General features: G+C 54.7%; 5 protein-coding genes across 5 annotated transcripts; 3 read left to right on the top strand and 2 right to left on the bottom strand.

Moving 5' to 3' along the window:
* Positions 1–493: 493 nt before the first annotated feature.
* Positions 494–1,498, bottom strand: N0V96_008511 (uncharacterized protein; the record flags this gene model as incomplete). Its single annotated transcript, XM_053190130.1, has 3 exons — positions 494–681; positions 822–1,142; positions 1,423–1,498. The coding sequence occupies 3 exons, from the start codon at positions 1,496–1,498 to the stop codon at positions 494–496; spliced, it is 585 nt and encodes a 194-aa protein (XP_053052552.1).
* A 1,009-nt stretch (positions 1,499–2,507) lies between these two features.
* On the top strand, positions 2,508–4,276 carry PEX3 (peroxin; the record flags this gene model as incomplete). The annotated part of the gene is made up of 3 exons (XM_065758354.1): positions 2,508–2,665; positions 2,748–3,142; positions 3,213–4,276. The coding sequence occupies 3 exons, from the start codon at positions 2,508–2,510 to the stop codon at positions 4,274–4,276; spliced, it is 1,617 nt and encodes a 538-aa protein (XP_065613109.1).
* A 645-nt stretch (positions 4,277–4,921) lies between these two features.
* Positions 4,922–5,512, bottom strand: bet5 (Trafficking protein particle complex subunit BET5; the record flags this gene model as incomplete). Its single annotated transcript, XM_065758353.1, has 2 exons — positions 4,922–5,025; positions 5,116–5,512. 2 exons carry the CDS (start codon positions 5,510–5,512, stop codon positions 4,922–4,924), a joined length of 501 nt encoding a protein of 166 aa, XP_065613108.1.
* A 1,278-nt stretch (positions 5,513–6,790) lies between these two features.
* On the top strand, positions 6,791–9,204 carry N0V96_008508 (uncharacterized protein; the record flags this gene model as incomplete). The annotated part of the gene is made up of 6 exons (XM_065758352.1): positions 6,791–6,883; positions 7,300–7,449; positions 7,509–7,905; positions 7,956–8,371; positions 8,454–8,567; positions 8,626–9,204. 6 exons carry the CDS (start codon positions 6,791–6,793, stop codon positions 9,202–9,204), a joined length of 1,749 nt encoding a protein of 582 aa, XP_065613107.1.
* A 508-nt stretch (positions 9,205–9,712) lies between these two features.
* N0V96_008507 (uncharacterized protein) lies at positions 9,713–10,341 on the top strand (the record flags this gene model as incomplete). The annotated part of the gene is made up of 2 exons (XM_065758351.1): positions 9,713–9,720; positions 9,945–10,341. 2 exons carry the CDS (start codon positions 9,713–9,715, stop codon positions 10,339–10,341), a joined length of 405 nt encoding a protein of 134 aa, XP_065613106.1.
* Positions 10,342–12,971: the final 2,630 nt, after the last annotated feature.

The following is a 12,971-nucleotide window of genomic DNA, read 5'->3' as shown; positions in this document are numbered from 1 at the left end:
TATGCCTGCCGTGAATGTCTTGTAGAATGTCTGTATTCCCATGCATTTGGTTGCACAGCTTTTTATGTGGGAACAGGTACATTGAAGAGACTACTTGAGTCCCTTGAGGTATATTCTAGCCAGCATGGCTCTCGACTGTACTGTGTTGTGCACGTTTAACAAGATCATCATCTCCTATGCGTGCCCTTGCAGTCTCCAATGTTGGAACTCAAGAACGGGTATCATATTGTCTTGCTCTAAATTTCCCCAATATCCTTCCTACATGTCTATGCCTCGTGAATCATGCCTTGTTCCCAGAACGCCTGAATGTGTATACAACCCTCTACGATATCTGCCAGCAGCGTCGCCATATTCATCCTAGGTTCGTTGATGTCGTCGTCCCCAAGCCAAACATGGAAAGACCATACAAAAATCCGTATCAAATCCTCCAAGAGGCATCTTGTCAAAACATCTCATTACAGTTTCACAATGTCGTCGCCCCGAATGCGCAAAGTTAGTAAATACCCATCCTCGTAGCCCACCCCGACTCCTTTTGGTTAATGTTGATCTGGTAGGGAAACGGGTTCGACCCCTGCGTCGTTATCGGAGGGATATGATCCTTGTGCGCGTTGACGAAAGTAATGACCTTCATGACGGTGGTCATGAGCGTCGTCTCCATGGCTTTTCGGACTTTGGCTCGCTCTGGAAAAGTTTCACCGGCAACGGTCAGCCTTTCATCTTTGTGTGTCCCTCTAGTGCTTCCATCACGATTACACACAACACCACCCCTCTCTACCGGGTTGCCAAAAGAGGGCAAGAGGGAAAAGGGAAGGTAGACAAACCAGTCTCCGTCCTGGGCTCCGCAACCGTGACTTTTACAGTCCAGCATTCCCAACAGACCTCCTCGTCGCCGCGCATGAGCCAGGCCTTGCGACGCTTCTTCTCAAAGAACTGAACGGTAAGCTGGCCGCGCCCGCCGCCGCCGCCGGAGCTGGACGAGGAGCGCTCCGCGTCGAGCTGGCGGACGAGGGCGGTGGCGCGCTGCTCGATCATGGTCTCAAGCTCGACGTCGTCGACGTAGGGTAGGGTCAGGTCTAGGACCTCGCGGGTGTAGGGAACGACGGCGGGGAAGAAGCGGTGGAAGAAGATTGTGTGGAGGATTCCTGTATCGCGGTGACGATAATTAGCATTTATTTCTGTTCGAGGGCCATCACTATGACAAGTATGGGTTTGTTTTGCATGGGTTGGGTTTTGCGCTTTGGAAGGGGGTCCAGGTAAGGCAGGCGCCCGTCGCATCGCGAGGCTGAGAGGTTGCGGAAGGTGTTGTCGTTCGTTTTGAGGCGGATATGACGTCTGGCGGGGCGCACGCGAACTGCGGGCTACCTATGGGAAAGAGGACGGGGGACGGGGAGACGGGGGAAACGGGAGAGAGATGACGGGTACCTTTGACGACATCCCGTACGGAGGCCGGGTCCGCAAAGGCCTCGAGGATGAACTCTGGAGCGCTGCTCTGCTGCATCGTGCCTTTTCTCGATTACGGTATTTTGTTCAGGTGAGTTGGTTGTCAGATAGACAGATGCGGTTGGCGTGAAAGAGAGTCACAGATACTCTCTCCCTCTGCCTGAGGTAAAGTCAGGGAATGACCCAAAGAAAGGTGTCAGATGTACTGAGGGGCACACTTCAGCCCAGCACTGATGCGCCGCACCGATAAGGGGGCGGGCGGGCAGAAGAGAGCGGGGAGTCACTACCGCAGTGTTTATCCAGGGAGGGAAGGGAGAGAGGCGGGGGAGGACGGGATATCGGTAGCAGGGGTACTCTTCCTGGTTTGGGAAAGGTACTTCACAGTTCCCCGAGCTGGGTCCTGGGGAGTAGAGTGTCCATAGCCTTGTGCAGTAGCAGTCCATATGGTAAGGTATTCAGGATACTTGGGCAGTCGTTGGTGGCGGGCAGCAAGGGTGGGCAGTGATGTACACTACCGCCGAGGAAGCGCTCGATGCGGCGGCGGCTGCGGTACCGGCACTTCAGCCACAGCTGTTGGGGGAAGAGAGTTGAGAACACGGGCATTAAATTGAGATGACGCGGGAACGTGGGTGTGGCTGGGCCGAGGTAATCACGGTTCACGACTCGCAGAGCGCAGTAGCCAGTCACTGGCTGTCAGGCGCGAGCTCCTCTCCTCCTGGTGGGCTTAATTGCTCCAACTTATCATTACGTGCCGACCAGCCTTCCTAGAGCTCGCCCAGATAGCCAAATTTGGGGGGTTTAATAGGCAAAAAATCTCCCAATCTTCTTTTTTCCATATGATTCCCCAAGCAAGACGACCGCTGTTTTCGATTCTCTAACTCTTTAACCCGGTTCGAAAGCTCCAATCGGGGTTCTTTTCGCCATTCTCGCATTCTTTGTTAAACTTCAATCCTTCTGATCCATTCCCTCCATTCCCCTCTACCATACTCCATATCGTACTTTACCTTTTCATCAAGAAACAGGCCGACCCCTCGGACGTCGAGTCGCTCGCCTTGCCAGACCGAACCATGTTGGAAGCCACTCGGCGATGGTTTCGCCGGAATAGGACGCCCCTCGCTGTCAGCGTGGGTGTCGTCGGCGCAGGCTACGTCGTGACGCAGTATGTCATGGGCAAGATCAACGATGCGCGCGAACGCATGAGCAGCGACCGCATCGCAAAGGAAAAGTAAGCTACATTCACGAAACACCCTCCTCTAAGCTGCCATGATCTCCTTCCCTTGCCTAACACCGCCGTGCCCCAATCGCAGCCTCCGCCGCCGATTCGAGCAAAACCAAGAAGACTGCACCTTTACCGTGCTCGCACTCCTTCCCTCAGCGACGACGAATATACTCGAGGCCATGAACACCGAGAAGATCACCTACGAGATCCAGAAGATGAAGGGCCAGACCAAGAGCCTCAAGAGCGGTAGCGGCAGCCCGCCGAGCATCGCAGATACCACCATGACCGAAGACGACGGACGGAGCATGGTCAGCAGCAGTGTGCAGAGCGAGAGCGGCGTGCATGCGAGCCAAATGACGGTACCGGCCCCGACGTCGGCTGCCGCGGGAGGAGCCGCCGAGGGTGCGCAGCAAGATGGCGGGGCGGCAGCGCAGAAGAGCCGGAAGTCGAAGAGGCAGTTGTGGGATGATCTGACCATCAGCTGTGAGTGACACCTATTTGATGCGATAGAGCAGACGAGAGAGGGGGCAAGATACTGACATTGACATCGCAGCTATAACAAGAGCTTTCACGCTATTATATACCCTCGCGTTGCTGACGATGCTAACAAGAGTCCAACTCAACCTCCTTGGCCGCCGTAGCTACCTCTCGAGTGTCATTTCCCTGGCGACCGGCGCGGCCCAAGCGACTATCAGTCTGGAAAACAACGACGACGACGGCCTCGACCAGCCCTACGGCAACGACTTTGAGACGAACCGCCGCTACCTAACCTTTAGCTGGTGGCTCCTGAACGAGGGGTGGAAGGAGCTCGGCCAGCGCGTCGAAGCCGCCATCCGCCAGGTCTTTGGCCACCTGAGCCCGCGCGACCTGCTCAGCTTCGAGCAGTTCTCGGAGCTGACGCTCGCGGTGCGCAAGGCTGTCGAGGGCGCCACGCCCGAGGAGCGCAGGGCCGCAAAGTGGCTGCCCTACCTCCTCCCACCGCGGGACAAGGAGGATCACGTCCTCCGCGAGTCGGGCATTCTGGAGGAGAGCACCGTGATGCTGTCCGAGAGCGCCACGTCCCAGTCTTCGCCGTCATCGTCGCCCGCCGTGAGAAGGCTGCTCGACGAGACGTCGGATCTTATCGAGTCGCCCTCCTTCACGCACGTGCTCACACTCATCCTCGATGCTGGCTTCTCCCTGCTTGTGGACAAGAAGCTCTCATCGGCGGCCTTTGATAAGCCGGACCTCGCCGAGTCGGAGCCGCGCACGTCGCAGGTGGTGGTACTCCTGCCCAAGATCCTCTCGGTTCTCACAAGGCAAGCCCACATCATTGGCAACGGGATGCCAAACGAGTACCTACAGGAGATGGAGCAGGTCGCCGACCTCGAGGGCTTCGCAGCCGTGGTGTACTCGAGCAACTGGGAGAATGAGATCCACCACGACGACGAGGGCATCATGGCGAGCGCCGTTGACGTGAGGGCTAGCGAGGTGCCTCGCGCCAGCCAGGGTACTGCTGCGACTTTCCCCAGTCAGACGCAGGGGATGATGCAGGGAACCGGAGAGGAGAGCCTCGTGATGGTGAACCCGCAGTCTGGCTTTGAGAGCGCATGGGGGAGGGCGGTGGACAGCAAGTAGGCCTTCCATCCAAAATAGAGAGATATAACATGTATATGTGGGCCAGACCTCGATTGATGTGTATTCTCGAGGTGTGTGAGCCGAGCTATGACATTTTTAATGATATTCACGGGTAACGGAGAGGACAGTTGGGAAGGCAAGGCAAGGGGAGTTGGAAATATAGGTATCATTGTATAATCTATGGTCAAGAGATAAATGGTTCATCTCTCAAATCTGTACCAATAAAGTACGGAGGCTAAGCCTAGAACCAGAGATGGCGCAGCCTCCATCCATTCCTTTGATCCATTTCGCTCGGCCCGCGATTCTCCTGATGATTTGTTGTTCTTGAAGGGCCGTCCAGTCGTTCTGGTGTGCCTCTTTTCTTGATCTATGTTTGTGATGGGACCTTCTTCATACGTCAAGTACGTAATCGGTTTGAGGGCCTACAATGCCTCCGTTGAACACTTTTGTTCAATGATGCCAACCTGGCAAAAGTCGTCGCGGTTCCACATCGATTTCTCCCGTATTGGGTTGTTGGGATTTTCCCCCTTTCCCCTCCCCAGTTCGAACCCAGTTCGAAGGGCTCCCACTCACGTATCGTTCTTTCCTGGGTTTGGTGTTTCCTTGCTCTTTTGTTTCTTTTCAACCCGGCTGTCGAGTGTGACTTCACATCAGGCCCCTAACGAACTGATCCAGGCCTAACTCAAAGAGCTCATTCTTAACGCCTTCGCCCCCCTTGTGTTCGGCCGGTGCTAGGGGGTTCTTGACGACTGTAAAAGAGGTCAGTACATCATGATCTATTGCCAAAAAAGAAAAAGAAAAAAAAGAGGAAACTCCAGAGGGATGAATTGTAACCATACCATATTCAACCCAAAGGTTAATATAAATCTGATGTAGCACATTCCGCATACTCAGCGTCGCCGTATCAGTAAGCATGACGAAGCGCAGGTTCGAGGGCGTCTCGTAGTAGTGGAGCTTGTAGGCCGACGTGCGGTAGCTGATGAAGGCGTCGTCGTCCCCGCCGAGCTTGCGGACCATGTTGCGCAGCGAAAATACAGTGCCAAAGATGAGTTTGGCGTCGTCCTTGGCCGAGTTCACCTGGCTGCGGCGGCCGAGCTGCTGTGATGATGGCGGTGCGGCGCCCGTTCCGGCTGACGAGGGAGGTTGTTGGGACGGGGGCCGCTCGGCGGGGAGCCAGGTTTTCGAGTAGATGCATTCCGTGTGGCGGTCGAAGATATAGAAGGAGTAGACGACCATGTTGGGCTAGGGGACGGCCGCGACGGAGCCGGCGGCGCGGGGTTGCGCGTGTTTGCGCCGGGTTTCGGTGTCGTTGGTCGACGAGGCGAGGCGGAAAGGGATGGTGGTCGTTTAGGGGCGCATGCCGTGGAGATGTGCAGGATGCCTAGATTGCGGATTGCTTCTATATCTAAAGAATCCGGGATTCGGATCTGGTCGTCTTCGGGGTCGGCAATGAATTCGCTAATTGTCGGTGTCGTTGGGTATCACGGGTTGAAAGTCGCAAGATGTTCATGAAGGTAAGGTAGCTGCCAGCTTAGGCGGGACGATTGAGTGTGGTCGGCCGTTCAGTGGCCCCAGCCCCGAAATGCGGCTACCGTTGCTTGTCTCGGTCGGCAGGTACCTCGGTGGACCTTTGAAATTGTAACTATGAGCTGGAGCTGGTCCGGTTGCGTAAGGTACAGATGCTAGGCAGGTATGTACGGGCAGGGGTGTCACTCTGCCTTGTGGTGGACCCCCCGGACGGAACGTAATTCTTTGGCGCAAGGAGGGGTTCGGAGCTGGCCCTACGAGGGGAGCACACTAGTCAGCCCATGATGAGAACTCTACGATGCGCCCAATGACAACAGGCAACAATGCTGGGCATGGATATGAGGAGCCGTGAAAATGGATAAGACGGAGCCTGGGCTTTTCGTAGGGCGTTGAGAACACTGGAGACTGCGAGGTGATCCTTGGGGGAAAATAACAGACGTGGGGGCTGGAAGGGGGCTCACTCTGAGCCTGAAGAGCTGAAGGAGAAACGCCTATTTTTTCCTTACCTTCGAATACAAAGTACTTCTTTCTCTCTTCCCACCCCCCGGCCCAGTTTCCTTTCGGTCGGGTTTTAAAGCTCAGCTGTCGTCTCGTTTTCGCGAATTCTAGTGCCCTTGCTTATGGCTCCCTTTCTTTTGACGTCGCTTTCGCTTTTTTTCACCTCACACGCGCGCTTCCAGGTTCAAAACGTCGCCAGCTCCATCGCTCGCTCATCCGGTCGTTCGCGCCTATCCGTCATACCTACCTAGTATTGCCTTACGTTTTGGGGTGCTCTGTTAGCTCGGCCATTCTGAATAGCAAAGCTCCGAATCAGCATAGGCAGAGCATTGTAGCTAGCTCTCTCACTCACACTCTCACTCTTACTTCGCTCTCACTCTCACCTCACCCGGATTTCACCTCTCCAACATTGCTCCTCCTCCAACATCACGTCAAGCTTACAACACACCTTTCCATCTACAACTCCCCAGCCTTGCGCAAGGCGAAGCCATGACGGATTCCGGCGAACCTCAGAGCCCGCCGACGACGGCCATGGCCTCGACGACCCTCGCTACCTCAAGCATGTCCTCACCCACCATCGCGGTAGGGTTTCACGGTGAAGGGCCCGCCGAGACTCGCCCGTCGCTCGCCCCCATGTACGTCAGTCACTACACTACTCACTTTGCTTCTCTGCGCTGCGCTGCAACTTTGCACTGCCTCCCCCGCGCGCTCCACCACTGCGCGGCGAGCTGCTCTAACCTCCTGCTCGCCCTACGCGGTACAGATCCGATTCGGCTGCCCAACCATCAAAGTTTCAGAGCCCCATGAGGCATCACCGTCGAACGCCTTCAGCTCACCGTGAAGTTAAGGTGAGTGTGGTTTATTCCGCTAGGTTTCGTTCAAAGCCCAGCTGTTAAACTGCCCCGCTACTGCTGGTTGTGCTTGGTGGGGGCGGGGTAGCTGCGATGACGACGAACCGGAGCAATGATCCAGAGAGACTCACCGACAAACTGCTGTAGGAAACGCTCAACGCCGTGACGGAATATGGCACCGAGGCACAGGATGGCTCAAGTCACCACCGCATCAACCAGTATGTCATTAAAGAGGAAATTGGCAGGGGGTCCTACGGTGCTGTCCACCTCGCGACCGACCAATTTGGCACCGAATACGTATGAGCCTCCCAAGCTTCCAAGCGATGAACCATTCCCTTGCTCACGTCCATCCGTAGGCCGTCAAGGAGTTCTCCAAAGTCCGGCTCCGTAAACGCGCGCAGTCCAACATTCTGCGACAGGGCGCTCGCCGACCCCAGCGCTTCGCCCCCCGTGTTAGTCTCAACGCACCGCTATCACCACATTTTGGCGAGGAGGGCAACGCTGGTTGGAACGTCAACGATGCCCTGTTCTTTATCAGAGAGGAGATTGCCATCATGAAGAAGCTGAACCATCCGAACCTGGTCCAGCTGATAGAAGTGCTGGACGACCCAGAAGAGGACTCACTGTACATGGTCCTTGAGATGTGCAAGAAAGGAGTTGTAATGAAGGTCGGGCTTAACGAAAAGGCGAAGCCATATGGCGAAGATTCTTGTCGTTATTGGTTCAGAGACTTGATTCTAGGCATCGAATACTGTAAGTCGGCTGCTACGTATACTCTGGCCAACCAGGCTAACACCGTCTAGTACATGAGCAAGGCGTCATTCACCGGGATATTAAGCCGGACAATCTTCTCCTTACCGACGATGATGTGCTCAAGATTGTAGACTTTGGTGTCTCCGAGATGTTTGAGAAGCCGGGAGACCCCATGAAGACGGCCAAATCGGCAGGATCCCCGGCATTCCTTGCACCCGAGCTCTGCGTGGTCCGACATGGCGACGTTGATGGCAAGGCTACGGATATCTGGTCCATGGGTATATCGCTGTACTGTCTACGATATGGCAAAATTCCATTTGAGCAAGAGGGTGTGCTTGAGATGTACGAAGCCATCAAGACAGATTCCCCTGAGCTTCCCGAGGATGAGAATCCCGACTTTGTGGACCTCATCAGCAGGATATTGGAAAAGGATCCCCAGAAACGTATCCAGATGCATGAGTTGAGGGTGAGCACCAGTTCTTCCTCCGTAGCGCTGGGTTTTTTGTTTGCTGATCATGAACCAGGACCATCCGTGGGTTACGAAACAGGGGACAGATCTTCTGCTATCAAAGGAAGAAAACTGCTCAAACCTCGTCGAGCCCCCAAACGAGCTTGAGATCAACCGCGCCTTTACGCGGAAGATGAATCATCTCCTCTGCGTGGTGAGCAGCGCACCTCATGTTTGTTACCACGATACAAAGAAACTAACGGCCACAACAGATGAAAGCAATCCATAAGTTCAAGAACATTCTCACAAGGCAAAGAATCGCCAAATCACGCGAAGGTTCCCAGACAGACTCCCCCCGCCTGGGCGCACTGCACGAGGACATTGAAGTCCTCCTCTCGAAACGCCGCGATTTCCTCAAGAAGAACAGCCTCGCCGACGTAACCAAGACCGCACCCCCCGAGAGGTCCGACTCGGAACCCCGCATCCTCGGCATCGGCATCGGGTCCCGGGATGAGTTCGACAAGGACGAGCCCTCGGCCGGCGCCGTGGCCGAGTCGCCGACCAACGTCGACTTCAATATCTACGACAAGGCGTACGAGGCCGAGGTGGAGCGCATCATGAGGAAGCAGACGCGGCAGAAGACCATGTACCTGACTCGCTTCGTCAAGGACCGCGAGCATTACAAGGAGGTCGCCAATGTCGTGGAGGGTACGTCGGCGGGTGCTACGCCCGTGGGGACGCCAAAGGCCGATACGAACCTGGCTGCTTCTAAGGGCCGGTTCGCTGATTTGGTTCATAGCATGACTGGTGCTTCGAAGGCCAAGACTGCGGAGGAAACTGAGGAGAGTTGAGAGCGTTGGGGAGCGAGACGAGATGTGAGTGGCTAAGGAGGCATACGGCCTGGCGTTTAACGGACAGGCATGGAGACAGCTTCTACTGCCTGGATACATTTCCTTTTGAATATGATACCTGTTCGTGGCCACTATGAGAGACAGAATTGATCACTGATTCAACATTCCAACACCCGCAACGAGGTTCACTGTGAATTAATCGGGGGCTGTCTTTAGAGACGCTAGAGGTAACCTAAGTAAACAAGCATGTCATTCCTCTTGATCTGCACTGCACGTAATAGCTACTAGTATGAGTTGCTTACCTATCCCGTGTCGCATATCACTTGTCCTTGAAGGATTGCCACCAACACCCAACTGCGATCAGTTCCTTTTCCTAGTTTCTCCACAATCTAGTCCATCCTCCTCTTCCTATGTGCAACATTCAACTTCCACCTGCCATTCGAACACTCACAACGCCCTTCCTTCAATTCCATCAGTTGACTATGTGTTTTCACGTGATATAGCCAAAATGGTAAGGTAACCAGGCACGTGCATGTAAGGTAAGGTACCTCAGTTCAAGCGGGGCGGCTTCAGGGGGGCAGATACCTGGATACTTACTTGGGTATATTGGCCAACTGCCGTTCGTCAATCGACAACAGCCAACATCATCTTGATTTCTTTCCAGGCACCTAATCCCCCAACATTCAACCTCTCAAGCCCCTCCTAAACAAACATATCGTCTTGCACAGTCTGTAAAAAAGGCCCGCCCCAGGTCAACCTAAAAACTGCGCAAATTGCGACACGACACCGTACTGCTCCCGCGACTGCCAAAAAGCCGACTGGAAATCCCACAAAAAGACGTGCGGCCTGACCGACGCCTCCGCACAACCCCGAGGTGGTCCCACCGGCGCCGGCGGCAACCCCGCATCCGCCGGCACCGCGCTGTCCCCGCCAAAGGGCCTAGACCAGCCCATCACGCGGCCCTTTATGCGACTCGACAATGGCACCTGGCTCCACGACCGGCCCGAGAAGGACGTCTACCGCCTGCACGTCGAGGACGAGTACAACATCTACGGCGGCGCGGACGATGGACTGGAGGGGTTCCGGCGGTTTTTGAACAAATCTGCGAAGCGTAAGGGGTTGTTGCCGGCGTGGTAGAGCACGGAGAAGCAGGCGGCGTGCGAGCGCGTGGGCGGGGCGGAGGAGGATGATTATTACGATTTGGGGTCCGCTGTGACGAAGGCTGATATCATTGAGCGGTATGGCGACCCGCGGTTCCCGATGCAGCTGCGCATGTTTGCCGAGGCGGTGAATTTGAGGGGTCCGGAAGGGCAGGATGGCACGCCGATGAGGAAGATGTTGGCTTCGATGGAGGGCGGGGCGTATGGGCCTGCGGCGATGGAGTCGACTATTGATGTGACTACGATGAATAGGTCGGATTTTAGGCACTGATGACGGAGGCCTTTCAGAAGCGAAGTTATCACTGGGAAGTCGGAATATTGAGAGAAATTTGGGGAATTTGTGCGTCTATGGATGAAGTTGTAGGTTGATACGGTTGCCCATTGCCGCCCTGCTGGGATGATCAGATGTCTAGCGTGGAAGGCTATTCGATTCCAAGTGAAAAGTATTGATTTAACCGTCAAACAAATGAGACCCCAGTGAAGATGGTCATTTATCTTGCATGGTATCTCCTAGTACGGATAAATCTAAGGTACCTAAACAGCTCTGTCAACGAGTCTCATGACGAAGGGTGTTGTCAGAGATATCCGTCTCTATAGCCCCAGTGATGGAAATGCGCCGCTTCTCTTGCCTACGCTGATTTTTGGTGCAGAGTCTCGACCCTCTTGCCTTCCATACAATTATATTTTTCTCACTTACACGCCCATCTGGCTTGTTCCTTCAACAAGCTTCAGAAGAAGATTCCATTTCACCAGGTAAGGATAGCTTTCAGCCATATTCCCAGTGGTCCCGCACCTTGTTTATTCTCGATCCCTTCAATTTCTATCAAACTTTCATATTCAACCCGTCCGGTATCGCCGCCGAATCCAAGTAATCTAAAAGGCCCCCTTCCAATTCCTGGAGATCCTCATTTCACTAAGCTTATCCGCCGACTCGTCAGGTCGTTCAAATCGCGGCTCCAACACGTCCTTCTCCATTCCGAAACCATGGCTCACCGTCAAAATGCCAGGGCCCCAAGTGATGGTTTGGCCCGTACCCACGGCATTGCGCGGGGGTATCGGATACGGGTTCTCGCCATCATCGTATAAGAATCTCTGCAACGCGTCCTCCACTCAAACAGCTCGCCCAGCTAACGGGACACCGGGAAAGTCTCGGATAAGCAGACGAGATCTTGCACTGGGTGTTCGCTCCTGCCATCCCAGCGTATCACGAATCGCAAATAGGCAGCTCTCTGTAGTCGCCATGGCCTTTTATGAACGAGAGGAAGCTTAGTTCCACAGAGCGTAGAGTTTGCGGGAGCGCGGCAAGGAAGTCGAGCGGGTCCGACTGCCTCACAAGCCAGCGCGTCAGCCCGAAATGCGCCAAATTCCTCCATGCTTCGACAGGGAAGACGGATCGCAGAGGGATGAAGTGATCTCTCACCGACCAATGCAAAGGATAATTCCCCGTTTTCGAGATCGTCGTCCTCGCCAGTTTCGAGAGAGAAGTGTCGCAAGTCCGCCTCTAGAGCTTTTCTCAGACGCCCCGTTACGGAAAGCGAGATAATTGTTGGTTTCCTGCCCGCCTACGATGAGGCTCAGCCTGAGAGTTGTGAAGCCTGGCTTCTTGATCACGGCGACGAGGTTGTCATACTCGACGCACGGCTCCGGAGCGTAAAATAGGCTACAGGGCAGACCGGACCAGATCTGGTTGCCATCAAAAATGAGCTCCTTGGTTTTTGTGCTTTTCTGCCAAGCAAGGATTCTGACGACATGGCGGAACCCTCGCCGATATTCTTTGTACTCCTCGCTCTCCCAGTCCCCGTACATCGCTTTATCTCCGTCTTTGGGAGGGACTGGCCAGCCACGAGGAAGCGGGTAGTTGAGACCTTAGGGTAGAGCACGAATAGCGGGTGTCGGATATAGCGAATGGAAAAGAATGCCGTGTGCTGCGGGTGTCAAGGTAATTCTCTTTAGGTTTGGGAACCTATCGTCCTCCAAAGCTCATTCAGTGCGGCTACATCGGCCGACGTAGAAAGCACTTTGTTCTGTTCTGCGAGTAGTTCCTGATAGTGAGCGTAGACGACGTCGAGAGGCAGCTGGGTCTCGAGCTGTTTCGCAGTCTCGAGATGCTGGGGCAGAGTCTCAGCATCATAGTCTTTCTTGTCTAAGTTTCAAGTACTCGATATTGTCTTTGCAGTGTCTGAAGTACCAAAGAGGAACGCCATGCGGGGGCTTCTCTGGCCGGTCGTCTTCTCCATCCCTATCGTCCTCGTCGTCGGAATCACACAAGTCTTCGTGCAAGTGCCGCAGCCTAGTATCTGGAGGCGGTGTTGTTTCGTAGCGAGCATCGTTCCAGATGATCTCGCGGACATCACGGTGGAAGGTGTCGTCTTCTGCAATGGCGCGAAAGACCCGGACATCTAGGGGACTAGCGGATATGAAAACACGCTTGAACCGAAGATGAGGACGGACATGGTTGGCTAATTTGTTGCAGGTCAAACGCAGGGCTTTGAGGTCGCAGTTGCCAAGGTGTGAGAGGACGAGGGCGGAAATCTCAAAGGGTGAGGTGGCGATGAAGTCAGTGACATATGGAGACCCCGTAGAGAGTAGGCCGGGCTGAGAGGTTGC

This window comes from Colletotrichum fioriniae, assembly GCF_027942845.1.
Source record: "Colletotrichum fioriniae strain IMI 355084 chromosome Unknown scaffold_10, whole genome shotgun sequence".
NCBI lineage: Eukaryota > Fungi > Ascomycota > Sordariomycetes > Glomerellales > Glomerellaceae > Colletotrichum > Colletotrichum fioriniae.
This window is presented reverse-complemented; position numbering and strand designations above follow the sequence as displayed.